Source organism: Hyperolius riggenbachi, chromosome 11 (assembly GCF_040937935.1).
Source record: "Hyperolius riggenbachi isolate aHypRig1 chromosome 11, aHypRig1.pri, whole genome shotgun sequence".
NCBI lineage: Eukaryota > Metazoa > Chordata > Amphibia > Anura > Hyperoliidae > Hyperolius > Hyperolius riggenbachi.
Window position 1 is genome coordinate 80,190,939 of NC_090656.1, and position 27,138 is coordinate 80,218,076.

General features: G+C 47.4%; 1 protein-coding gene across 1 annotated transcript in view; it reads left to right on the forward strand.

Annotated features, from left to right (window-relative positions):
• Positions 1–26,365, forward strand: part of LOC137537734 (olfactomedin-like protein 3A) — a 38,347-nt gene extending 11,982 nt beyond the window's left edge. Inside the window, exons 2-3 of the mRNA XM_068259673.1 lie at positions 22,275–22,563; positions 24,660–26,365. Coding sequence (XP_068115774.1) covers positions 22,275–22,563; positions 24,660–25,444 — 1,074 coding nt within the window. The 3' untranslated portion in view covers positions 25,445–26,365. The remainder of the gene's footprint in view (positions 1–22,274; positions 22,564–24,659) is intronic.
• Positions 26,366–27,138: the final 773 nt, after the last annotated feature.

Here is a 27,138-nt window from a genome sequence, read left to right on the forward strand (position 1 = left end):
ACCCTGGCGACGGCGGAGATCCCGATGCTGAGGTAATAGCCATCTTTGTCCGGACCACGTGGGTGGCAGCTGCCGACGGTGCAGGAGCGACGATAGTGCGGGAACTCCTGCGAGCAGCAGCATCGGGAGGAGGGCATCTCCTCAGCGGTAAAGAGCCCCGCAGTGCCTGGTCCCGCAGTCTCCGATGGCCTCAGGCTGGCAAGCACGTGGGTGGTGGTCACGTGGGGGACAGCGGCGTTCAGCTCTGATGTTACCCGGCTGGCAGGCAGCCTGCCGCAGACCGGGACAGTGGTGGAGGAAGCCGACAGTGGTCCCCTTCACATCCCGCTGAATGCGGAGGCCGAGCTGGTGGAGTCAGCGTGCGTCCCTCCTCTCGCCCAGGTCTGCAGTGTCTGCGAGCTGGTGTGCTCTCCTGTAGTCGGTCCCCGCGGCAGAGCAGAGCAGCCCGGGCAGCCGATGGTAGCCTGCCGCACACTCCTGTGGTCCCTGCATCTCACCACGCAGATAGAGGTTGCTGGTGAGAGCGGTGGGGAGGAATTAGGAATTATACGCTGTAAGTGACCTATTTGGATTCACTGCCTGTGGCAAGCATTGCCGATAGTTAAAATATTGGTAATTCCACATTACTGATATTTTTCTATAGACTCACCCGGCACCTGTTCTCACACTAATGCCTCCCGACACCCCCCTTCCCAATCCCAAATACTTGGCACTCAAAGTACCTCATATGTAATCCATACTTACAGCTGATCGGCTCCTAATACCTTATCAGATATCTAGGCGCATTGTACACCCAAATCACTATTAACTGGTATTTGCCATATGGTGTCGATGATGCAATGGGTGCCCAGAAGGAACTGATCCATTCTCAGAAGACATATTGAGGGTTCAGGGAACCCCTACTCTTAATGGATGATCTCTGCATTAGATGTAGGGGAAAGTTTAGCAGATGGTAATGGAGGAGGGAGATTATGGGGTACCCCTGCAGACAACCCTGCATGTTCACATTCAACAGTACCCGTAGCTCCTAATTTTGCGTACATATACCCAGAAATGGCCTGGAAATCTAGTATGAAGGCAGAGCATTAGTAAATTTAAGTATGTACGGTAAGTTGTAGCTACTTCAAGGCCGGTTCTAGAATTTTTCCTGCCTGAAGCATTAAGCTGTGCATTGCAGACACTGGCATTACACTTGCCTCCCTCGGCTTTCTCCAAGACAGCTGGCCCGCAGCATCTGATCCCCAGGATGCCTGGTGTGTCCTGCACCAGCAGTGCATCACTCACCTCCTCTCAGCAAATTACTGATGGGATCACCAGGCACACCTGAAGCCCTGTGTCCTCTTTGACTACAGCAGTGCCTCATGTGACCCAACAGCATGTAACAGGTCACATGAGGCACCACTGTAGCCATGGATGCAGGACATTGGACAGGCTGATGGAATCCTACCGCTAGAACACTGAGAGCAGGTGAGTGAAGCAGCGCTGCGCATCTAGGGGAGATGAGAAGTACGAGGATTTGGAACTTGGGGTACGGGAACCGCCTCTTGCCGCCTTCTAATTGTTGCCGCCATGAAGCACATGATTCACATTGCTTCATGGAAGAACCCTCCCAAGCTACTTTAAAGGATATGCAACATCCACAATGCCAAGTCATTGTTCCACACTACAGGATCAGTGGAGGCTTGCGCTGTACACGATTTCCCATACGGCAGTTCAGCTGGTAGACAGGGGTGCTCGGATACCCCTTTTCAAAATCCAAATTGATCCGGATACCCAGATATCCGGATCCCAATTGGATATCCGAATCCAAACTTTTTGGTATCCGAGTGAACTCTGATATCCGAACCCAATATCCTGGATATCCGGCCTGATTTGGATATCCAGATAGGAAACCCGGAAGTGACCTGAAAATGGCTTAAAATGCTTCCAAAAGTCTCTTCAAATGGCAAAAACCCCTTTCGGAGCTCTCTCTCTCTGGATTTTTGCCATTGAAGGTGATTTTAGCTTCTGCTCGTATAGCTAAACTAACTATCCGCCCGGATTTCGGATTTCAGATGGGAAATCCGAGTTTGTCGGAAAGTGCTATTCGGATTTTAAAAAATATCCGAATTGCTATTCAAAGTTCGGATAGTGGAAAAAGTTTGGATTATCTGGGTAGTACGGATACCCGAATATTGGATGAGCACCACTGCTGGTAGACAGCATGTGATGCAGATAACCTCTGAGGTAAAAAACAGCAACAGAACAGCATGTGATGCAGATGGCCTCTGAGGTTAAGAACGGCAATACCAAGTGTAAATATTTTTAAGTTGCAGATTTCCTTATATCCAGGATAGATTTTTTTGTGTAAGTTGCACTTATATCCTTCCTCACCTCCACTAACTCCAAACACCCCAACCTGATCATCAATCAGAATTTTGCAGTGTTTTCCTTTAAAAGAACAAAAAAAAACCCTCTGCTTCCAAACTGTGCCAAGCTGCTTAGACGATTCCATCATGAAGCACATCCTGCCATGGAAAACTGCTCATTCACAGGGCACATTAAAGGTCTAAATAAAGCAACTCTCATCAGCCCATGAATGAATGGAGCCGTTTTCCATCACACGGATGACAGGGGAGTCCTAGGTTAATGTATCAGTGGATGATGATCTAAAACTGACATTTGTTTTATATTTACGCCTTATTATCTTGGGAGAGATAGAATGTGGCATTTACTTAATTCATTTTGTAACTAGCAGTGGAGAAGCATTTTTATTGGTATCAAAAAAAGCCAACGCCATATACAAAACCACAATTAAAGGAAACCTGAAGCGAAAAAAACCCACGTATGATATAATGAATTGCATGTGTAGTACGGATAAGGAATAAAACATTAGTAGCAAAGAAAATTGTTTCATATTTTTATTTTCAGTTCTATAGCTTTTTATTTTAATTTTATTTATAACATTTCATCATTCTGTCACAGTTGCAGTTTAAAAACCACACTCTGTCTTAGGCTATAAAACAAAGCAGAAATAATGATCCTTTGAACGTTCCTGCAGTAAAACCTTATCTCAAGCTGTCTCTCACTGTTCCTTGTCAGCCAATCAAGTGTAATGATATACACCCATATCTGCAGTACCAAATCTAGCAGAAATTGCATAAGGTCTGCAAAATTCAGGTGAGAGGGTTTGGTTGGAAATAATCATAGACTATGTTGAAGCAGGGGGCACCATGTGCAGGTATACCCTCTCATGCCCCCTCCCTAACCACTTACTCTATTCTGCATACTGGAAACTGCAAACATGTGCACCAGTGTTTGTATTTTTAAATTTCTTTTTTGCATAAGGGCCACGCTGGAATGCACGGAGCGTCAAGGGGAGGTGCAAGTTATCAATGGCCCAGTAAAAAGCTTTCCCCAACTCAGTTCCAAATAGTCTATAATCAAGCTTCTCTCTCCTCTACAGAAGTATAAAAAATGACCTGGACAACTGAATGTGAAAAACAGAACTGGTGCCCGGTGAAGTGTTCCTTTAATCAATAGTGATGATATGCAGGGCCATCTCTGACCATTTTAGGAGCCAGCTAGGAAAGCTCCTTCCCCCTTTCCCAACTAGGGCCGGTGCTAGCTTCAATGGAGCCCCCTGGGCAAAAGTAAGCTGGGCCCTCCCTCCCCCCAGCATAATTGCTAGTGCAACCCCAGTTTCCTCCAGCACAGTTACATGTGCATCCCCAGTCCTCCCCTAGCACAGTTGCATGCGTATCCCCTCACCCCCAGAAAATTTAAATGCGCATCCCCGTTTCACCTCCCCCCCCAGCAAAGTTGCCCATACACCTAGTCCTGCCCCCCTCCTCCCCCCAACAAAGTTAAATGCACACCCCTAGTCTGCCCACCCCCAGCAACATTACACACACCTAGCCCCCCCCCCCCCCCAACAAAGTTAAATGCACACCCCCAGTCCCCCCCAGTCACAGTTGCACACACCTAGTCCCCCACCCCAACAAAGTTAAATGCAACCCCCCCCCCCCCCAGCAAAGTTGTATGCACAGCCCCCACCCGGCAATTGTTACAGTCCAGCCACCATGTCTCCTACACAATAAGAGCAGTTAGCTCTCCATGGGCCATGGGGTATATTCACAGAATCATGGTAAACTTAACATGTGCAGGCGGGGCTGGGCCAAGGCGAGCAGTAGCATCTGAGTACACAGCCTGTGCCACCCCGAGTGTCTCCCCTCATCTGGCCATATGCAGAGTAAGCATGGTGAGTGGAGTCTCGGTGCCATCACGGTCCGTCTTCACCCTGTCACAGTCTCAGTGTATCCTATTTATGCAGCCCTCTAGTGGAACCTCTCATTATGTGCAGCACTGGAGGAGTCAGAGAAGGGGCGCTGCGGCTGCACAATTCGGGGGGGGGGGGGGGGTCACACTTTGGAATCTCTCCGCCTCTAGTACTTCTCCCAGCCCTGTGTGCAGGCAGCATGCATTGCATTTACAAGGGTTTATTTAAGTGGAATAACACTGTATGTGATTTGTGTAATTCGCTATACATATATACATTTTACAGAGCCACATCAATCTAACATGCATACAGCCTGTTTCTGACTTATTGGTCCTCATCAATGCATGGCATGGATTGACATGGCTCTATGGCAGGGGTAGGGAACCTATGGCTCGGGAGCCAGGAGGGGCTCTTTTGATGGCTAAATCTGGCTCACAGACAAATCAGTAGGGGTTGATTCACTAAGCTACACTGCTCAAGCAGCACAGCTTAGTGTGACAGCGCAAGTAACATTTTCAAAGTAGGCACACTACTGCTGTAGCATACACTACTAACTTACCCCCCAAAACAAACAGCTGCTTCAATTGTCCCACTCTGGACCCTGTCAGGCCCAGTGACTTTGTAGGAAGAGATCCCTGTACTTTGATTGGCCCTATAGGCTGTCTGTCACTTAATGAGCAGCCTATTGGGCCAAAGTGCAGGGATCTCATCCTACAAAGTGAATCAACCCCCAAAGTCAGTTAGCTAATTGTACAAGCTGTTAGTCTGTATTTCTCCCGTCTGGTTCTCAGGGAAATTGCTGATGTTGCTGAAACCCAAGAGAAGCTGAAGACGTGTCTGACATTTCCGCTGCACGGAGGATTACCTGTGTACACATCACCATGGCAACAGGGACGTGAGCCCTCTGCTGCGCATGCATCTCAGTTTTAAACATATGGTATGGCTCACACGGAATTACATTTTAAAATATATGGCGTTTATGGCTATCTCAGCCAAAAAGGTTCCTGACCCCTGCTCTATGGGATAGGGCTTGGACCAATACTATTCAGATAGTAATATTCAGATAGCTCATGGTTACCCAGACCAAAACAGAATGTATTTGTGATAACAGAGGGCGCTTTGGTCTCTTTTAGCCCTTTATACTTTCCTAGTGGTTCTGGGTCACCATAAGCTATCTGGGTATTCCTGAATAATGAGGACAGAGAAAAGGAGCAGGCAAGACAGGCTGAGGAGACATTTTTTGCTAATTGGTCCCTCAGGAGATTTCACAGCCCTTTGCATTATATACCGATACCTACATTGTTGAAACGGACAGTATTGCTAGAGGTAGTACTCACTGTTCACTAAAGCCCATCCTCAGACACAGATCTAAAAATACAATCTAATAGCTTAGAAATCAGAGTACTCAAAAGATACAGTTTTGCTTGAAATGAGACTTCTGATGCTTTGTGTTTCCTGTTTATCTTTTATCACATGCTCATGAACCAGTATGAGTGATATTTTCAAACTACACATCAATTGTTTGTATTTGTACTTGTATTACTTTATGTCCTAATTGAACAGTGTCTACGGTATGGTCCCCATTATTGTATGTTTTTGAATTATGTACATCCGCTATGGAAGATGTTGGTGCTATATAAATAAAAACATAATAATAATAATATAAGGAAAGGTCTGTATGCTCCCATTAAAGGACAACTGAAGTGAGAGGGATATGGAGGTTGCCATATTTATTTCCTTTTAGGGCTCGTTTCCACTGTTGCGACGCGATTTCGCCGGCATTCCGACGCTTGTAAAAACGCATGCGGATGCGTTTCCGCATGCGTTTTTACCCGCGATTTCGCGTGCGATTTCGCATGGCAGGGTGCCATGCGAAATTAACCATGACACTGCCAGGGCAAAATAACATTGAAAAAGGTGCGAAATCGCACGCGAAATCGCGGGTAAAAACGCATGTAACAAACGCATGCGTTTTTACTATTAAATACATTAGCGGCGATTCGCACGGATTCCTGACGCAGGCGAATTCAGTGGGTCCCGTCGTGCAGATTTGGCCCGCCGCCAAATCGCTCCCGCACGCCGCACATGTGGAAACAGCCCCGGCCACTTCAGTGGAACAAGCGAATCCGCATCTCGTCGCCACATGCGGATTCGCTATGGTGGAAACGAGCCCTTAACCACTTGCCGACCGCACGCTTATACCGTGCGTCGGCAAAGTGGCAGCTGCAGTACCAGCGACGCAGTATTGCGTCGCCAGCTGCAGCCTAATTAATCAGGAAGCAGCCGCTCGTACGAGCGGCTGCTTCCTGTCAATTCACGGCGGGGGGCTCCGTGAATAGCCTGCGGGCCGCCGATGGCGGCTCGCAGGCTAAATGTAAACACAAGCGGAAATAATCCGCTTTGTTTACATTTGTACGGCGCTGCTGCGCAGCAGCGCTGTAAGGCAGATCGGCGATCCCCGGCCAATCAGCGGCCGGGGATCGCCGCCATGTGACAGGGGACGTCCTGTCACTGGCTGCACAGGACGGATAGCGTCCTGTGCAGCCCAGATCTCCCGGGGGTGGCAGGTAGGAGAGGGAGGGGGAGGATTTCGCCGCGGAGGGGGGCTTTGAGGTGCCCCCCCCCCCCGCAAAATGCCAGCCAGGAGGAGCGATCAGACCCCCCCTGCACATCATCCCCCTAGTGGGGAAAAAAGGGGGGCGATCTGATCGCTCTGAGTGCCCTTTGATCTGTGCTGGGGGCTGCAGAGCCCACCCAGCACAGATCACCTAAAACAGCGCTGGTCCTTAAGGGGGGGGTAAAGGGTGGGTCCTCAAGTGGTTAAGCAATACTAGTTGCCTGGCTATCCTGCTGATCCTCTGCTTCTTTACTTTTAGCCGTAGACCCTGAACAAGCATGCAGCAGATCAGGTATATTATTGTCAGATCTGACAATATTAGCTGCATGCTTGTTTCTGCTGTAATTCAGACTCTGCTGCAGCCAAATAGATCAGCAGGGCTGCCAAGCGACTGGTATTGTTTAAAAGGAAATAAATATGGCAGCCTGCATATACCTTTCACTTCAGTTGGCCTTTAAGGCAAAGGGTTAATTTGTCCAAGTGCATAGCTTGCTGAAACAAATGATTGTTTCGTGGTCAGGCTGGTCCTCTTCATCAGTACAACAATGGCAAAAACCACTCTGAAGATTTCTGAAGATAAAAATCCCATCTTAAAACGTTGGACGTGATTCAGAGGCGCCAAAGTGAAATAAAATGATTAAAAACAGTTTAAAAATAGAGGAGGTAAAAATAAACTTACCGCGTCATGAGGTAAAGACCTCAATGGTGACCTTAAGCACTGTACTGTTTATTGATCCAAATAAATAAATCCAATACAATGTAAAACTTGCACTGGGGCCCATAGCTCATTCGCTACATCACTGGAGGTAAGTTTAGCTAGTCTGGTCTTCTAGCCGCACACAGAGCAGAGCGTCCCTTGCGACTGGAACGCGGAAAGTCTCCGCCCACTTTCGCCGCCGGGCCCGACACTTCACAACACTGGAGGGGAGAGGCAGGAAGGGGAGCACGAAGGCGAGGGATGGGGGGGGGGGAGATGTCCGCCCATCCCCGCTGTCCCCATAGCTCGCCTTCTCTGCTCTGCTCCCCTCCACACAAGCCAGGGTGAACGGCGTTCACTCTGAAGAATAAGTGGGTGGACGCCGTTCACCCGCGTACACGCAGGACTCGACCCCTGCCTATAGGCTTCTGTCATGTAAATCCGGCCCTGCCTTCGCTGTTTTGTTCATAATTGCAGAGCTTTTAACCAGAGTGGTGTTGGGTTTGTTTAACCCCACCTGCCTTACTGTTGTGCCAGTGCAGTGGCTCGCAAATGCGAGTATAATTATTCACGTCGTCTTAATCCCTATGTCACAAACTTTCTACTCTATATTGGCTCTTGGTTTCCTCCCACATCTCCCCCCCCCACACACTTTTTTAACTTAAGACATTGATCATATGACCATAAGCTATTGGAGTAAGAGAATTGGTTACAGGCTCTGTGGGAGGGGCTGCTGCTGTCTGGATTGCATCATCCAGCTGCAAAGGTGCAGGGTGCAGACTGAATCTCTCTGAGAAGATAGATGTGACAGACAGGAGTGGCTAATGTCTAGGCTAAAAGTTTTATATTTGACATCAGCTAATCCAGACACTTATTGATGGAAAAACAAGATGTGCACAAATCTAAGAAAACATTTGTATTTGCACTTTACCTCCTTTGCTATAATCCCAACTCAGGCTCGGGACGGAAATCCACAGCTCAGAGCAGTAATCCTGTGCCTGAGTGAGTTATATGCAAGAGCTGCTGCAGATCTCTCTGTGGTATGTTTTTTATTTTCTTGTTTTTAGGGTCTAAAAGCATGTGAAAAAATTGCATGGCTTTTAGACCCTAAATCTGGAAAGAATCCTAGCGCCAGGGAGGTTAAGCAGGAAGTACTGTACATTTTATTGGCTCAATTCCAAGTTGCATACGATTTGCATGCGAGCCACAAGTATTCGCATCTCATTGATCATCTTCATTACAAGATTGCATGAATGCACCGGATTTGAGAAAAGGCCACAAAGGCCATTGCCTTGGGTACCAGGAAGTGAGGGGCGGGCAGCCACTGGCACAATCAGGCAGGTGAATGGCAGCGGTCACAGACCCAGTCCGCAGCAGTGAAGAACATTACAGGATGGGGGAGCAGCACAGGACAAGGGAAGCACAGGACAAGGGAAGGACCGGGAGGGCAGTGGAAATGGTGACAGTGGGCCTTGGGCGGTAAAATGTACAAATCCGGCCCTGCATGAATGACCCTATGTATTATTTGTTCTGTGTTCAATGTCACTTTAGGCTGGTTTCACAGTGGGATGTTAAAGTCCCCCGTTACAGTAGCCAGCACTGTAAAATCAATTGTGCTGTTCACAGTGCCCACGTTGCGTTATATAGTAACGCAGCACGTTTAAACAAAGTGCTGCATGCTGTACGTTATACTGGGCTAAGCAGCGTTAGACTGCTTGCACATGCTCAGTAATGTTGGAGGAGGAGGTCTCCCCTCCTCCTCCACGGCCAGCCACATGGCTAATTAATATTCACTGCACTGCAGAGGGTAGGACTGTAGTGTTGTCCGGATCATGAATGAATCGTTCATTTGATCCGGATCTTTTTTGTGAGTCGAATTATCCGGATCATCACAATGAAAGATTCGGTTCACAGTGGATGTCTGTCTGGAAGAAACAGGAACATACAGAATGTACAGTGCAGGGAAAGTCCTGTCCTGCTAGTCATTTCACCCAGTCTGCTTCCCTAGTAAAATGATTCAAATGATTCGGTTCAAAGAACCGGATCTTTTCAATGATCCGATTCAAATGATCCGAATCCTTAAAAAGATCGGACTTCCTATCACTAACCTGGAGCTGCTGCTTTGAGAGCTGTATAACGCAGCTCAATCTGACGTCCAACTTCAACACCACCATACGTTGCGTTAGGGGCACGTTATGCGACCATAACGTCCCCTAAAACACAATGTCTTGGTGTGTAAGTAGACTTAAAGTGAACCCAAGGTGACAGTGATATAGAGGCTGCCATATTTATTTACTTTTAAACAATACTAGTTGCCTGGCAGTCCTGCTGATCTATTTGGCTGCAGTAGTAAACTGAATTACACCAGAAACAAGCATGCAGCTACTCTTGTCAGTTCTGATTGTCAGAAACCCCCGACCTGCTGCATGCTTGTTCAGTGTCTATGGTTTAACGTATTAGAGGCAGAGGACCAGCAGGGCAGCCAGGCAACTGGTATTGCTTAAAAGGAAATAAATATGGCAGCCTCAATATTATTCTCACCTTGGGTTCCCTTTAATGTATCTCAGCATGGATGTCTAAAAGTCACAAAAGAGTTAAACATGTTGTAAAATACAGGCTGCCCACAGCTCCTAACTCCAGTGCCTTCATTTACAATGCAGCTCTGTTGTCTTAATGGGATGTTTTTCAATCAAATTTAAGTACACAGAAGGCGAGTCGGAACGTATTTGCGAGCTCGGGAGATTCATTAGACGCACTTTTAGCACAGCCACAGTGTTCTGTTTTGCAGCGCGTCCTCCGAGTATCGTAGATCTGCTTAAGAAGTGCTTCAACAAAACCAACATATAGATATGAATGGTGCACTTGTGTATAAAAATAACAATGCTTTGAGCTGGTAACTAAAGAACAAGGCAGTTATATGTACACAGAGCTTCACAGGATATATCCACTAAATGCAACTGCCACTCTGACAACATAACAAAGATGCATTCCAATTCTGGAAAAAGTATGACTTTCTCTGTCTACATGTCTATTTATAACAGTCAAAATAAGCCCCTTTCCTAGAACATGATGTGTTAAACCATCACCTTGTAGTACCAAAACAATAATGCAGTTATGTTCCATTGCTGGTTACAGATGTGAGAACGCCCAACAGCCTATTATTTGCAAACACTTCTCCATCCCACTAGCTTAAAAAAGTACCATTTCCACAGCTGAAAAAATGACGTGTTCATTAGTTATGATCGTAATCTGCTAGTTACGATTAAGCACAATTTCGCTTACATTTTTTGCAATTACAGCTATGCGTAATCACAATTTGGACAGTTAATTGATTTCGTGTAATACATTTGTAATTTCACATAATTTTCACATAATTTTTTGCCGACTTTAGTGTTTTTAATAGCAAAATCCCAATACATGCTATCTTCATCAAAATTGCTAAGTATGTTAACCGATTGCCGACCGCGTCACGCCGATGGGCGTGGCCGCTGAGGCAGCTCCAGAACTGCCTAATGCCAGGGGCGCCGCGAGGCACCAAGCAGACCAAGCGGTCGCTTGGGGCCTCACGTTTTTAGGGGCCTCGGAGGCTCCGTGACATCATCGTGACGTCACACTTAGAGTTGGGCCGAACGGTTCGCCTGTGAACGGTTCCATGCGAACTTCAGTGGTTCGCGTTCGCGTCCCGCAGGCGAACCTTTGCGGAAGTTCTGTTCGCCCCATAATGCACATGGAGGGTCAACTTTGACCCTCTACATCACAGTCAGCAGGCCCAGTGTAGCCAATTAGGCTACACTAGCCCCTGGAGCCCCACCCCCCTTATATAAGGCAGGCAGCGGCGGCCATTACGGTCACTCGTGTGCTGCCTGCGTTAGTGAGAGTAGGGCGAGCTGCTGCAGACTGTCTCTCAGGGAAAGATTAGTTAGGCTTAACTTGTTCCTGTCTGGCTGCATACCTGTTCTGTGAACCCACCACTGCATACCTGTGCTGTGAACCCACCACTGCATACCTGTGCTGTGAACCCACCACTGCATACCTGTGCTGTGAACCCACCACTGCATACCTGTTCTGTGAACCCACCACTGCATACCTGTGCTGTGAACCCACCACTGCATACCTGTTCAGTGAACCCACCACTGCATACCTGTGCTGTGAACCCACCACTGCATACCTGTTCAGTGAACCTGCCACTGCATACCTGTTCTGTGAACCCACCACTGCATACCTGTTCAGTGAACCCACCACTGCATACCTGTTCAGTGAACCCACCACTGCATACCTGTTCAGTGAACCTGCCACTGCATACCTGTTCAGTGAACCCACCACTGCATACCTGTTCAGTGAACCCACCACTGCATACCTGTGCTGTGAACCCACCACTGCATACCTGTGCTGCGAACCCACCACTGCATACCTGTTCAGTGAAACCACCACTGCATACCTGTGCTGTGAACCCACCACTGCATACCTGTTCTGTGAACCCACCACTGCATACCTGTTCTGTGAACCCGCCACTGCATACCTGTTGTGTTCAGTGAACCCGCCACTGCATACCTGTTCTGTTCAGTGGACCCGCCACTGTATACCTGTTTAGTGACCCCGCCACTGCATACCTGTTGTGTTCAGTGAACCTGCCACTGCATACCTGTTCTGTGAACCCGCCACTGTATACCTGTTCTGTTCAGTGAACCCGCCACTGCATACCTGTTCTGTTCAGTGGACCCGCCACTGTATACCTGTTCAGTGAACCCACCACTGCATACCTGTGCTGTGAACCCACCACTGCATACCTGTTCTGTGAACCCACCACTGCATACCTGTTCAGTGAACCCACCACTGCATACCTGTTGTGTTCAGTGAACCCGCCACTGCATACCTGTTCTGTTCAGTGGACCCGCCACTGCATACCTGTTGTGTTCAGTGAACCCGCCACTGTATACCTGTACTGTTTAGTGAACCCGCCACTGCATACCTGTTGTGTTCAGTGAACCTGCCACTGCATACCTGTTCTGTAAACCCGCCACTGCATACCTGTTGTGTTCAGTGAACCCGCCACTGCATACCTGTTCTGTTCAGTGGACCCGCCACTGTATACCTGTTTAGTGAACCCGCCACTGCATACCAGTTGTGTTCAGTGAACCCGCCACTGTATACCTGTTCAGTGAACCCGCCACTGCATACCTGTTGTGTTCAGTGAACCCGCCACTGTATACCTGTACTGTTTAGTGAACCCGCCACTGCATACCTGTTGTGTTCAGTGAACCTGCCACTGCATACCTGTTCTGTGAACCCGCCACTGCATATCTGTTGTGTTCAGTGAACCCGCCACTGCATACCTGTTCTGTTCAGTGGACCCGCCACTGTATACCTGTTTAGTGAACCCGCCACTGCATACCTGTTGTGTTCAGTGAACCTGCCACTGCATACCTGTTCTGTGAACCCGCCACTGTATACCTGTTCTGTTCAGTGAACCCACCGCATCAGTGCGCATACCTGTGCAGTTAAGTGAACCCACCTACCTACGTGAGTGCACGCAGTGTGATATACCACTCCGTGCATACCCGATATGGACAAAACAGGTAGAGGAAGAGGTAGTGCCAGAGCCAGAGGAAGGCCACCCGGCAGGTCTGCGCGAGGTCGTGTAAATGTATTTTCGTGTGGACCTGGCCCACAGTACAGTGCTCGGAAGAACGCACGTCCCATCACGTCCCAAGATTGTCAGGACGTGGTTGAGTATTTAGCGACACAGAACACCTCATCTTGCTCAGCCACCAGCGCTACTACTAGCACCACTTCCGCTGCATTTGACACTTCACAAGAATTATTTAGTGGTGAAATCACTGATGCACAGCCATTGTTGTTACAGCCAGATGAATTTTCACCAGCTCATATGTCTGCGTTACGCGGCAACACTATGGATGTAACGTGTAAGGAGGATGAAGGACCTACTGATGGTGCATGTTTGGATTTTTCTGAGTCAAGCGAAGCTGGGCAGGATGACTACGATGATGACGATGATAGGGATCCTCTGTATGTTCCCAATAGAGGAGATAAAGAGGGGGACAGTTCAGAGGGGGAGTCAGAGAGTAGTAGGAGGAGAGAAGTTGCTGAAAGAAGCTGGGGCAGCTCTTCGTCAGAAACAGCTGGTGGCAGAGTCCGGCACCATGTATCGCCACCTATGTACAGCCAGCCAACTTGCCCTTCAGCATCAGCTGCTGAGGTCCCCATAGTGCCCACATCCCAGGGTGGCTCAGCGGTGTGGAAATTTTTTAATGTGTGTGCCTCAGATCGGACCAAAGCCATCTGTTCGCTCTGCCAACAAAAATTGAGCCGTGGAAAGGCCAACACTCACGTAGGGACAAGTGCCTTACGAAGGCACCTGGAGAAAAGGCACAAACAGCAATGGGATGGCCACCTGAGCAAAAGCAGCAGCAGCACACAAAAGCAAAGCCACCCTCCTTCTCCTCTTCCTCCTCCATCAGGTGCATTATCTGCTTCTGCCGCTTTCTCCCTTCCACCTTCACAGGCACCCTCCTCCACTCCGCCTCTGCCCTTTAGCGGTTCCTGCTCCTCTGCCCACAGCAGCAGTCAGGTGTCCGTGAAGGAAATGTTTGAGCGGAAGAAGCCAATTTTGGCCAGTCACCCCCTTGCCCGGCGTCTGACAGCTGGCGTGGCGGAACTGTTAGCTCGGCAGCTGTTACCATACCGGCTGGTGGACTCTGAGGCCTTCCGTAAATTTGTGGCCATCGGAACACTGCAGTGGAAGATGCCAGGCCGCACTTATTTTTCGAGAAAGGCCATACCCCAACTGCACCGTGAAGTTGAGAGGCAAGTGGTGTCATCTCTTGCGAAGAGCGTTGGGTCAAGGGTACACCTGACCACGGATGCCTGGTCTGCCAAGCACGGGCAGGGCCGCTACATTACGTACACAGCCCATTGGGTGAACCTGGTGGTGAACGATGGCAAGCAGGGCGCAGCGGACCAAATTGTGACACCTCCACGGCTTGCAGGCAGGCCTCCTGCCACCTCCTCTCCTCCTGCTACATGCTCTTCGCTGTCCTCCTCCTCCTTGGCTGAGTGGCAGTTCTCCTCTCCAGCTACACAGCCCCAGCTCCGCAGGGCCTATGCTGCATGCCAGGTAAGACGGTGTCACGCCATCTTAGACATGTCTTGTCTCAAAGCGGAGAGTCACACTGGAGCAGCTCTCCTGGCTGCTCTTAAGAAACAGGTGGATGAGTGGCTGACCCCGCACCACCTGGAGATAGGCAACGTGGTGTGCGACAACGGCAGCAATCTGCTTGCCGCTTTGCATATGGGGAAGCTGACACACATACCCTGCATGGCACATGTCATGAATCTAGTGGTTCAAAGATTTGTGGCAAAGTACCGTGGCTTAGCGAATGTCCTGAAGCAGGCCAGGAAGTTCTGTGGGCATTTGAGGCGGTCTTACACAGCCATGGCACGCTTTGCGGAAATTCAGCGCAAAAACAACATGCCGGTGAGACGCCTCATTTGCGATAGCCCGACTCGCTGGAACTCGACCCTGCTCATGTTCTCCCGCCTGCTAGAACAGAAGAAAGCCGTGACCCACTACCTCTACAAGTACAGTAGAATGAAACAGTCTGGGAAGATGGGGATGTTCTGGCCCGACAACTGGACACTGATGAAAAATGCATGCAGGCTCATGCGGCCGTTTGAGGAGGTGACCAACCTGGTGAGCCGCAGTGAGGGCACCATCAGCGACTTAATTCCCTACGCTTACTTCTTGGAGCGTGCTGTGCGTAGAGTGGCGGATGAAGCTGTGAATGAGCGTGACCAGGAACCGTTACGGCAGGAACAGGCATGGGACCAATTTTCATCAGACCCAGCTGTTTCCTCAACACCTGCGGCAGCACAGAGGGGGGAGGAGGAGGAAGAAGAGAAGTCGTGTGCAGAAGACGAGTCAGACTCAGAGGATGATGAGCAAGGTGTTTCTCTGGGGGAGGAGGAGGAGCAGGAGGGGACAGCGGCAGGAGAACAACCGCAGCAGGCGTCGCAAGGGGCTTGTGCTGCTCAACCTTCCCGTGGTATTGTTCGCGGCTGGGGGGAGGAGGTTGACTTACCTGACGCCACTGAGGAAGAGCAAGAGGAGATGGAGGGTACTGGATCCGACTTTGTGCAGATGTCGTCTTTTATGCTGTCCTGCCTGTTGAGGGACCCCCGTATAAAAAACCTCAAGGGGAATGAGCTGTACTGGGTGGCCACACTACTAGACCCTCGGTACAGGCACAAAGTGGCGGACCTGTTACCAACTCACCGGAAGGTGGAAAGGATGCAGCACATGCAGAACCAGCTGTCAACTATGCTTTACAATGCCTTTAAGGGTGATGTGACAGCACAACGCCAGCAAGGTACCACTGCCACTAATCCTCCTCCCGTGTCCACGCAGTCAAAGACAGGACGCTCCAGCGATCTCATGGTGATGTCAGACATGCGGACGTTCTTTAGTCCAACGCCTCGCCGTAGCCCTTCCGGATCCACCCTCCACCAACGCCTGGAACGGCAGGTAGCCGACTACCTGGCCTTAAGTGTGGATGTAGACACTGCTGTGAACAGCGATGAGGAACCCTTGAACTACTGGGTGCGCAGGCTTGACCTGTGGCCAGAGCTGTCCCAATTTGCCATCCAACTTCTCTCCTGCCCTGCCGCAAGCGTCCTGTCAGAAAGGACCTTCAGCACAGCTGGAGGCATTGTCACAGAGAAGAGAAGTCGCCTAAGTCACAAAGGTGTTAAGTACCTCACCTTTATCAAAATGAATGAGGCATGGATCCCGGAGGGCTGCTGCCCGCCCCAAGACTAAGTCAGTCCCCGCACACACAGCATCTCTGCCTGCACGCCGTGTGACTGGCTGCCTGGCCTGCCCCAAGAAGACTAAGTCGCTCCCAGTCCCTCCACACAGCATGTCTGCCTGCAGGCCGCTTCACTACCTTCTCCGCCACCACCAACAGGGTCCGGGACTCCAGGCGGATTGCTGAATTTTTTAGGCCGCTGCTAGCACAGAAGCCGCTGTAATAATTTTTCTGGTGCGTGTACATGACTGCCTAATTTTTCTGGCTGCACTGCGGGCAGCTGCAACAACAAAAGAAAAGGCATGTACATGCGCCCATTCCCCTTCGTGATCATTACCTTGCCGTGGTGAAGGGGCTTGCGTATCACAATGAAGCAATGACCGGCGCCTAGATGAGTGTCTCGGGGGGCACACAAAAGATAATAAGGTCGTTGCTTCATTGTGGTCAGACCAAATTTGATCAGCTGGACAGTCACTGTTCTGTCATTCAGCTACATCAGCCAGGCGACCATATGGGCTGTAAAGCCACCAAAACCTGCACTCTCGCCATGGTGCGCACCAGTCCAGCACGGCCGTCACTACACAAACAGCTGTTTGCGGTGCGTTACACGGTGAGTTTGGTGTGTCAGTGTGAAGCAGTACCTTAATTACACTACCTGATTGATGTATACACATGCAAGATGTTTTAAAGCACTTTAGGCCTGTCATTTAGCATTCAATGTGATTTCTGCCCTTAAAACGCTGCTTTGCGTCAAATCCAGATTTTTCCCGGGGACTTTTGGCATGTATCCCACTCCGCCATGCCCCCCTCCAGGTGTTAGACCCCTTGAAACATCTTTTCCATCACTTTTGTGGCCAGCATAATTATTTTTTTTTTTCAAAGTTCGCATCCCCATTGAAGTCTATTGCGGTTCGCGAACTTTAACGCGAACCGAACCTTCCGCGGAAGTTCGCGAACCAGGTTCGCGAACCTAAAATCGGAGGTTCGGCCCAACTCTAGTCACACTGTTGCCTGCAGGCTGCAGGCCCCGCAATGACGCCGCGCAAGCCAGTACACAGAGCAGGGCTATGGGAAGATGGGTGCTGCTGAAGCCCTGCTCTGGAGACTATTTGTGTCTCCAGTACAGGGCTTCGGGCGCCATCTTCCCATAGCCCTGCTCTGCCTGACTGCCAGCGCGGGTCCGCGGGAGACTGCAGGAGGAGAAGGAGCAAGATCTCCGGGGGAGCTGGGCACCAGAAGCCGGCCGGAAGAGAAGAATTCTGTCAGGTGAGTACATTCTTTTTTTTTTCTTTGCTGAAATATATGGCCCAACTGCGTTTATTATCTGACGAAATATGGCCCAAACTGCGTTTATTATCTGATGAAATGTGGCCCAAACTGCGTTTATTATCTGACGAAATGTGGCCCAAACTGCGTTTATTATCTGATGAAATGTGGCCCAACTGCGTTTATTATCTGATTAAATGTGGCCCACATGCGTTTATTATCTGATTAAATGTGACCGAATGGCGTTTATTATCTGATTAAATGTGGCCCAACTGCATTTATTATCTGACGAAATGTGGTCCAACTGCGTTTATTATCTGACAAAATGTGGTCCAAACTGCATTTATTATCTGATGAAATGTGGCCCAAACTGCGTTTATTATCTGATGAAATATGGGCCAAATTGCGTTTATTATCTGATGAAATGTCGCCTGAACTGCGTTTATTATCTGATGAAATGTCGCCTGAACTGCGTTTATTATCTGATGAAATGTGGCTCAAATTGCGTTTGTTTTCTGCTGAAATGTTGCACAAATTGCGTTTTATTTTCTGGTGTCTGGGGTAACTGTTGCATTCATTATTTAATGGTCATAGTTGGCTATATTTGCTGTGCTACGGTTTCGGGGGGAGGATACAGCCTGTGGTCCTGCAGTGGTTAAGGAGAAGAGTGGGAACAGGTCAAAAGTCCTTGTAATTTTTGAGAAAATCGATTTTAAATATGCAAAGAAAAAATGAAATGAGTTTATTTTTTTTTACTTGTTCCCACTCTTCTCCTTAAAGAGAACCCGAGGTGGGTTTGAAGAATGTTATCTGCATACAGAGGCTGGATCTGCCTATACAGCCCAGCCTCTGTTGCTATCCCAAACCCCCCTAAGGTCCCCCTGCACTCTGCAATCCCTCATAAATCACAGCCATGCTGCTGACAAACAGCTTGTCAGAGCTGGCTGTGTTTATCTCTATAGTGTCAGTCTGCTGCTCTCCCCGCCTCCTGCAGAACTCCAGTCCCCACCTGCATCCCTTCCCTCCCTGCTGATTGGAGGGAAGGGACGGGGGCAGGGACTGGAGCTATGCAGGAGGCGGGGGAGCAGCTAAAACTGACACTACAGATGTAAACACAGCCTCTCAGCATGGCTGTGATTTATGAGGGATTGCAGAGTGTAGGGGGACCTTGGTGGGGTTTGGAATAGCAACAGAGGCTGGGCTGTATAGGCAGATCCAGCCTCTGTATGCAGATAACATTCTTTAAACACACCTCGGGTTCTCTTTAACATATGTGGATAATTTGATGACCATAACATGTATCGGGGCTTTGCTATTAACCGCTAAAAACTGCACAAATTCACACAAGGATGACGCAAAATTGCGAAAATACGGTTCCTGATTACATTTACAAATGTCGGGCCGCAATTGGTGGCAATAATCGGTCGAACATCTAGCAAGATGTAGGACCGATATGCTAGATCGGTCCACAACAGTAACAGCGGGCGATATCGGGGAGAGCGACAAATGCAACAAATCCCCTGGCACTGTTCCTACAATGCATAAATGTGCTGTAAGTGTGCATTTATACATTACTTGTCCTGTGTCGTGGTGCCCGTCTGTCTTCTACAGCTCTTCTATTACCCACATACACGCTGCTGGCAGCCGGGGCATAGCATGTCGGTAAGTGACGTCACACGCGTCATGCTGCAGTCTGTGTCTGGCTAATGGAAGATGGATGGGCACCATGACACACAACAGGTAATGTATAAACACAAACTTACAGCACATACATTAGGGAGCAGCGGCAAACTCAGATGATTTCTGAGAGATTTGATGGTGAAATTGATCGGGAATCGGCCTGTGGTGTATGGGCAGCCGACAGATCTCTCTCTAATCAGATTCGATCAGAGAGAGATTTGTCTCTTGGTCGAATCTGCCCATCCTCGCTAGGTGTATGGCTACCTTTAGTCCTGCTTCCAATCTACCCTGTTTAGGAAAATGGGAGAAGACATCATCATTGTTTACAAATGTCAGTGTAGATTGGAGAAGCAGTAGGCTGGAGTGGATGGATCTCTGTTTTCAGTGACGTACAGTAGGTGGTCTAGCAAGTTCCAACTAAGCATTTTTTTTTAGGGACTGAGCACCTTTTGAGACCTCTCTTTCCCTCTTTACTCCTTCGTTGCCCCTCTTTCAGGTCTTATATAGAGGTTTGTGTAAAGATTGCACTATATAACTATTACAGGCATTCATAATTTATTATTTACTTTATTATTAAAAGTGCTCATGCTTAACATGTAACTTTATCATATTTTAAGGCGTTTGTCTAGTATTCTAATGTGACCATGAAGCATCTATGGAAATATAAATCTTTTACTTACGGCCCATTTCCATTGTTGTGAGTTTGCAGTGTTTCCCCGAATTGGGATTCGGAGGGGTAAACACAGCCTAATAATAAGCTGTCATCCGAATCGCATGTGGAGATAAATTAGATTGCATGGTGCATTTTCTTGCATCATGCATGCAATTCCCCATAGCTGTCCTTGGCACGGCCAGAGGGAATCCCATGCATACTCGCATTGTAACAAGTGCCGCTGTGTAATTCGGAAATGCATGGATGGGCACAAATGTAAACAGACTTTTATGTTTCAGGAGAAACCGTAACCAAGAATTGAACTTCAACCCAATCAGTTGCTGATACCCCCTTTCCCATGAGAAATCTTTTCCTTTTCTCAAATGGGGGGGCTCTGCATGGCTGATATTGCAGTGAACCCCCCCCCCACACACACACACACACACACACAGTGTGATATCATCACCAGGGTGCTGACATCACACTGTGCCAGCCTTGTTGCATTGTGGGAAATAGCGGCTGTTTGCAACTTCCAAAATGCATCATCTCCTTCCATTGACATCGCCTGCCAGCAGTAAAGTTATCACCATGTGATACATTTCAGAATATAAATCAGGGAGAGGAAAGATTTTACAATGGGCAAATGCTGACTAAGTCATTTATAAATAATTATTGTATAAATTAAGCACCTTTTTCATTGCTTTATTTTCACTGGAGTTCCTCTTTGAGGCCTGGAACCCACTGAAATCAGCAAACGCAAAACGCAACCGCTAGCGTTTTGTCTGAGCGGTTTGCAAGCGGATTCATGGGGTTTTTGGTTGTGTTTTGCAACATTGTATTTTTTTGCCCAGCGGGTGCGTAGCGTTTTGCGTTTTTATCCTGATTGGTCCTGTGAATTATTTTTCATTTTGTTACAGTGTGCTGAACCGCAAAACGCTAACAAAACCGCTCAGTTTAGGTTTTGCTGAGCGTTTCTGCTAGCGTTTCAATACTTTACATTGAAGCGCTAACGCTCCCAAAATGCTGCAGGTCCTGCGTTTGCGTTTCTGGGAAACGCAAATGCTCCTGTGGAAGTTGCCCCATCCATTAACATTAGCCCAGCGTTTTAGCAAACTGCTAGCGTATCGCAGTGCTGCCAAAACGCTGCCAAAAGCGCTCCTGTGGGTTCCAGCCCTAAGGCCTTGTTTCCACTAGATGCAGTTTGTGTTTTCTGCACACAAAAACACAAAAATATCTTGTTCGATCCAATGCGTTTTTATGAAGAATAAAGCTGCAAAAAACAGTTTCCTCTATATACCATGTGCATGCAATTCCTCTATTGATTACACTGTCCTGTTGTTGAAAACCCACTCCTGCCCACTGTCCTGTCCACAAAAGCACATGAGGGCATGCAAAATATCCATGGAAAAACTCATGTGTGGAAGCATGTTGCAAGAGGAAATGCAGCCCTGAATTCAATCGCATTAATGGAATGGAATTGTATTGTTAATTGTCATCTTAAAGCCTCATCTACACGGTACAATTTTCCATCAGATTGGATCTATTAGACGGATCTATCAGATGATTTCCAAACGGTCCAATTGGATTGTGTTAGATTTTGCAGTAGATTTTAGGTACTTATCAAAGCAAAATCTACCGCAATATTGATCTGAAACAATTTGGACGTCTACAAGCAAAGCAATTCCTTATTAGATCTATCTAATAGATCCGTCTATCTGATGGAAAATTGTAACGTGTAGATGGGGCTTAAGACTTCTTCACAATCTGGTGCTGTTCCATAAAATATACAACAAGGCTGGCCCATCCTTAATCCGAATTGTTTATTGCTGCAGACATAAAGCCAACGTTTCGATACACATAGGTCCCTTCTTCATCGCACAAATAGTCGGTCAAATATTGTTAGGTGGCGTCTTCTTTATCAAAATATTTTTGCGTTAAAAGGAGCATAATATTGACAATATTATACTAGTGGCTTCAAAGGTGCCCAAATTTTCAGATGTCCGTTGTCAGTGTATGCAACATAACCTCCACTAGCAAATACATAACACTCCTGACATTCACAAATCTGCTCTAATTAAATCCATCTTGGTTTAGAGAAAGTGAACCTTCTTTAGAGGGTTTGATATTATAACCTCACATGATTAAATCAGGAAAGGTCAGGAAGTGAGCAGGCAGAAGCAGAATATTTTGACCATACTCGTGTGTGTCATGTTGGAGGATGTGAATCAGTAATCAACTAACCAATCAATCAACAGAGCAATGTCTTTTCTCCTCCATAGGACAGAGTCTTCAAATGTGAACAAGATATACAGAGATACCTCCATGAATTTACAGTGCTGGCACGTAAGCTGGTGCAGAGCCTGGACAATCTTGGCAGCTACAAGCTGGAAGTGAGGAATGAGATGGACAATATGTGGGCCAGATTAGAGAGAGCCGAGTGGGACATTGACTACCTAGAGAGTACAAGTTCCTCTAACACACAAGTGGAAGTCGATGACCACCTGGTGGAGAAGCAGCTTCAGGAACGCAAAGATGAGAAGATAAAAATGCAGCTAAAAATCAGCACAAGTGAGTAGAAGCTGAGTTTGGTCTATAACTAGGAATAGTAATGCTCCTGTGTATGAGAACTCATAAAGACGCATGTAATCAACTTCATCAGCTGGAGCATTTGCAAAACTCTAATTTGCTATGATCACTTTCTGTCTTATCATATGATTGTAACTAGCAAATCAGCCACTTACAAATCTATCACATGATCAAACTGGAAAACATTTCCATGAGTTCCGTACACACAGGAAAAGTCATCACCTATGAGAACAGGAGCTTGGAATTTGATCAAGTTACTCAAAGTGTACCTGAAATGAAGGTAACAAAGGTTTATACATACCTGGGGACTCCTCCAGCCCCCTTTCTGCCTGATCGCTCCCTCGTTGCGTTTCTTCACTGCCTGCAGCCTCCGCAATCCGGCCCGGTAAATCGGCAAGTTGGGGCTTGGCACAGGTGCAGTGTGGCCGTGCGCGCTCCCCGTGTCACTCCCACAGCTGGGAGCGTTCTGCGCCTGCCCAGTAGTATTGAGCAGGCGCAGAACTCGTCCCCCCCCCCCTCCTCCCCGGCAGTATGATTATTTTTAAACCCTAAAATCAGGAAAAAATCATGCCGCTAGAATCTCTGAAGCAGCTCCTGCTCAGGGACTTTTTGGGGGCAGGAGGGGTCGCAGCATAAGAGGAGAGCTGTGGCCGCAGATCGGTGGGGAGGGGGGAAATCTCCCCCCGTCCCTCACCTCAGGCTCTCCTCTCAGCGCTCCCCTCCTGCAAGCAATCATTGGTGGTGCTCGTGGCAGCCGCGGCGGCAGGCAAGCTGAGCACATACCGCCTTCTGGTCGGTCTCCGATCACTAAGTGCTTTATGGAACTTCCTGTGTAAACAGGAAGTTCTATGAAGCACTTAGTGATCGGAGACCTCCGGCCAGAAGGAGGTATGTGCTCAGCTTGCCTGCCGCCGCTGCCACGAGCACCACCAATGATTGCTTGCAGGAGGGAAGCGCTGAGAGGAGTGCCGGAGGTGAGGGGGGGGCCCGGAATTTTTTTTTGCAGGGGGGCCCAGGGCTTTCTAGGTATGCCTCTGCATGCTATACTGCTACATAGAGCTCCCGGCGGCTAGCCTGAGCTTAGTTTGGGATTACCGCCATGTAGGTTAAAGTGTACTAGGACTAGGTGAAAATAAAGACTAGGTGAAATAAAAAAAATGGATACTCACTGAAGAAGAGGGAAGCCTTTGAATCTTTCAGAGGCTTCTCATGTCCTCCTGGCCTCCACTGTCGCGGTGAACGCACACCCAAAACATATTCGTCAAGACCTGCCTGAGTCTGCGCAGTAAGTCGGAGTCACTCATCCACGAATAGCTCTGTGCTACTATGCCGGCACACCCATGCTCATGCATGGGTGCAGCGTGGCCACACTTGTGTACAAAGAGGAATGCAAATGCAATCTTCACAAGGGTCCCAGGAAGCGTCAGTGGTCTCCAGGAGGTCAAGGGAGGCCTCTGGAGGATCCAGAGCCTTCCCTCTTCTAAGGTAAGTATATTTTTCTTTCTTTAGGTTCCCCTCGGGTTGTCTTTATACCTTCCAGAAAACATAAAGGGAAAGTCCTCTTTCTTTACAAAATTCTTATAAACATAGATCAGCACATCATTTTGTGCTATTAAACCCTGGCAACAAATTTCTGGAGTGTAGACTGTTTAACAACTCCTCCTTTGTGGCATAAATAATTGGCTGCACAGAGGAGCAAGTTTTCCTTCTTAATTTTTTCATAATTATTGGAAATGTAGGCGCAGGGGTGAGGCATAGATAAGACAGGATTGTCTCAGAGCTGAGCTGTATGTGCATCTTAAACATCTTTAGATATCTTTCTATGGATCAATTACTGATACATCTGTTTCTAATGATTTTCATCTAGAAGTGCTACTGCTACATAATCATCAATAAAATGCTACAAAATACTCAGATAGCTCATGGTGACCAAGAACCACTAGGAAAGTGTAAGGGCTAAAAAAAGACCGAAAAGCCCTCCTACTAAAAAGCAACGTTAAGTATAGTTTGCATTCTTAAAACAGAAGGTATTTGCAATAATTATGTGATTGTTAACCTATTGTTGCTCTTGTTTTTAGGTTGTACTTTAATGCTCGCCCAAATTAAGTCTCTGAAAACGGTGAAGAAATCCAGCGGTGTTATTGGAGCTTGGATGAAGAATGTTGGCGACAGTTCAGACAACATCTACTTCTGTCCTCATTCCAGCAACAACGTGCTTCTAGAATTCGCCAACATGGAGGAATTCACCAGCCGGGATTATCTGCAGAGAGCTGAGTCTATAACTTTGCCTTACTCCTGGCAGGGGACCGGCCTCCAGGTCTACAAGAATGAAATCTTCTTCCACAGGAATGGTACCACGAATGAAATAGTTAGATACAACATCCGCAAGAACATGACGAGGTCCATGTATTTAAAGGGAGCCGGGCACAGTCCTCCCTACCAGCTTTCCCCATATACAAAAATTGATCTTGCCATCGATGAGCAAGGTCTCTGGGCGATTCACACTGAATCTAGTGGTGCTGGCAACATTGTGCTCTCAAAAATAGATCAGGCTGATATGGCAGTCAGTAATGTTTGGAATACATCCTGTAGCAGTGACAACGCAGAATCTGCCTTTGTCATATGTGGAACACTATACGTGATGTACAACAGCCCCAGTGGTGGTAGATCCCACATCGACTGTATGTTTGACACCTCTGGGGTCATTGATGGCCATGAAACACCAACTCTGTACTTCCCAAGGCGATACAGCAGCCATTCTTCTGTGCATTACAATCCAAGAGACCAAATGCTTTATGCTTGGGATGACAGCTACCAAATTATCTATAAATTTGAGTTGAAAAAGAAAATTGAATATTTTTGATTTCAGGGGATACCAAAATAATCTTACTAAAGGTACCTGAAAACATTAGATGATCACCACCCAACCTAATTTTTTACATACAAATATCTGTACACTGATCCCCTCAAGTTCATTGGCTGACCCTGGTTGTTAGAGCCACTGATTGGTTGGATTATACCTGCTAATTCCTATTATTTACTACCAAGATCAGTTGGTGTGAGGAACATCACTTGTGTCTTCCCATCTCTCCTTCATTGCTATGAAAATACACATTTGGCCACTGCAAGAATGCTTGTTTATGAAAATACATTATCTATATAAATGTAGGCATATAGTATTTTAGTAAGTAGACTGCAATGTGAATTGCGATTATGCCGATGCCATGGCAGTAATTTGGGCACTGATGACTCCCGATAAATTTAACAGTGAACTAGGCGTGACTTCGTGAGGCAGAGGGTTCAGTTAGGGTTAGGCATCAGTAGTGGGACAGCTTGTGTGAGAATAGGTTCGGGTTAGGCGTACATATATAGGTCAATTTTGCAGCTAGGGAGGCAGTTAGGGTTATGCTAGGTAGACATGATCGATTTTCCATTCACATCTATTGAAGATTGATCGGAAAATCGTTCAAAACTCAGATAGGCACCAGTAGAGGGAGGTAGTTAGGATTAGGCATCGGTAGAGGAAGGCAGTTAGGGTTAGGCATCTGTAGAGGTAGGGCTCACGTGAGAACAGGGTTAGCTAAGGTGTAAGTAAAATATTGGTAAAAATGGGTGATAGTTTACTATCGATATTAGGTACTGACAACAGTGGGATATCTGTAATTTTACAGTTCTGCCACTAGCGACTTTCTCTAGCGCCCAATTTACTACGGTGCCCTTTTTAAGTGTATGCATACACCATATCATTTTTCATATATACACAGAATTGAATAAAACGGAAAAATCCCCAAATATTAAAATAATATATTTAATTAAAATGGGTGGGGGTGGGGTGGGGATAGTTGGCTGTGGGAGTGGTATGTAGACAACAGCTGCATAGCTTTGCACAGCATCAGGCTGCAGCAGTGTAAATTATATGATCCAACATTTGTGCTGAAATATCATCTAATATACAGTGGTGTGAGTTAGTAGACCAGGTAGATGGTCAGTATCAGAAGATATTGATAATTTGCCTAATCTACCTAGAACTACATTCACACTTTAGATTATTCTTAGCCAAAACATAAACAAAAAACATTTAAATTGCCTCCACTGTAGCAATCTGACTGCTTGGCTTACTGTCCCCCATACTGTGCAGTACCAATTGCAACTTTACCCTCTCTGTACAACAGAGCACACTGCTTGGCCCCCTCCTTACAGAGATTCTTCAACAACTGCTTCTTGAAATGATCTGCAGATATACAGTCATTTCACAGAAACAATACTGCAGTGTGTACATAACTTAAAGAGGAACTCCAGTGAAAATAATGTAATAAAAAGTGCTTAATTTTTACAATAATTATGTATAAATTATGTAGTTACTGTTTGCTCATTGTAAAATCTTTATTCTCCCTGATTTCCATTCGAACATTTATCAAATGGTGACATTTTTACTGCTGGCAGGTGATGTCACTGGAAGGAGATGCAGCTTGCTTTTTGGCAGTTGGAAACAGCTGCTATTTCCCACAATGCAACAAGGCTCCCACAGTGTGATGTCAGTACCTCAGAGCTGTGAGG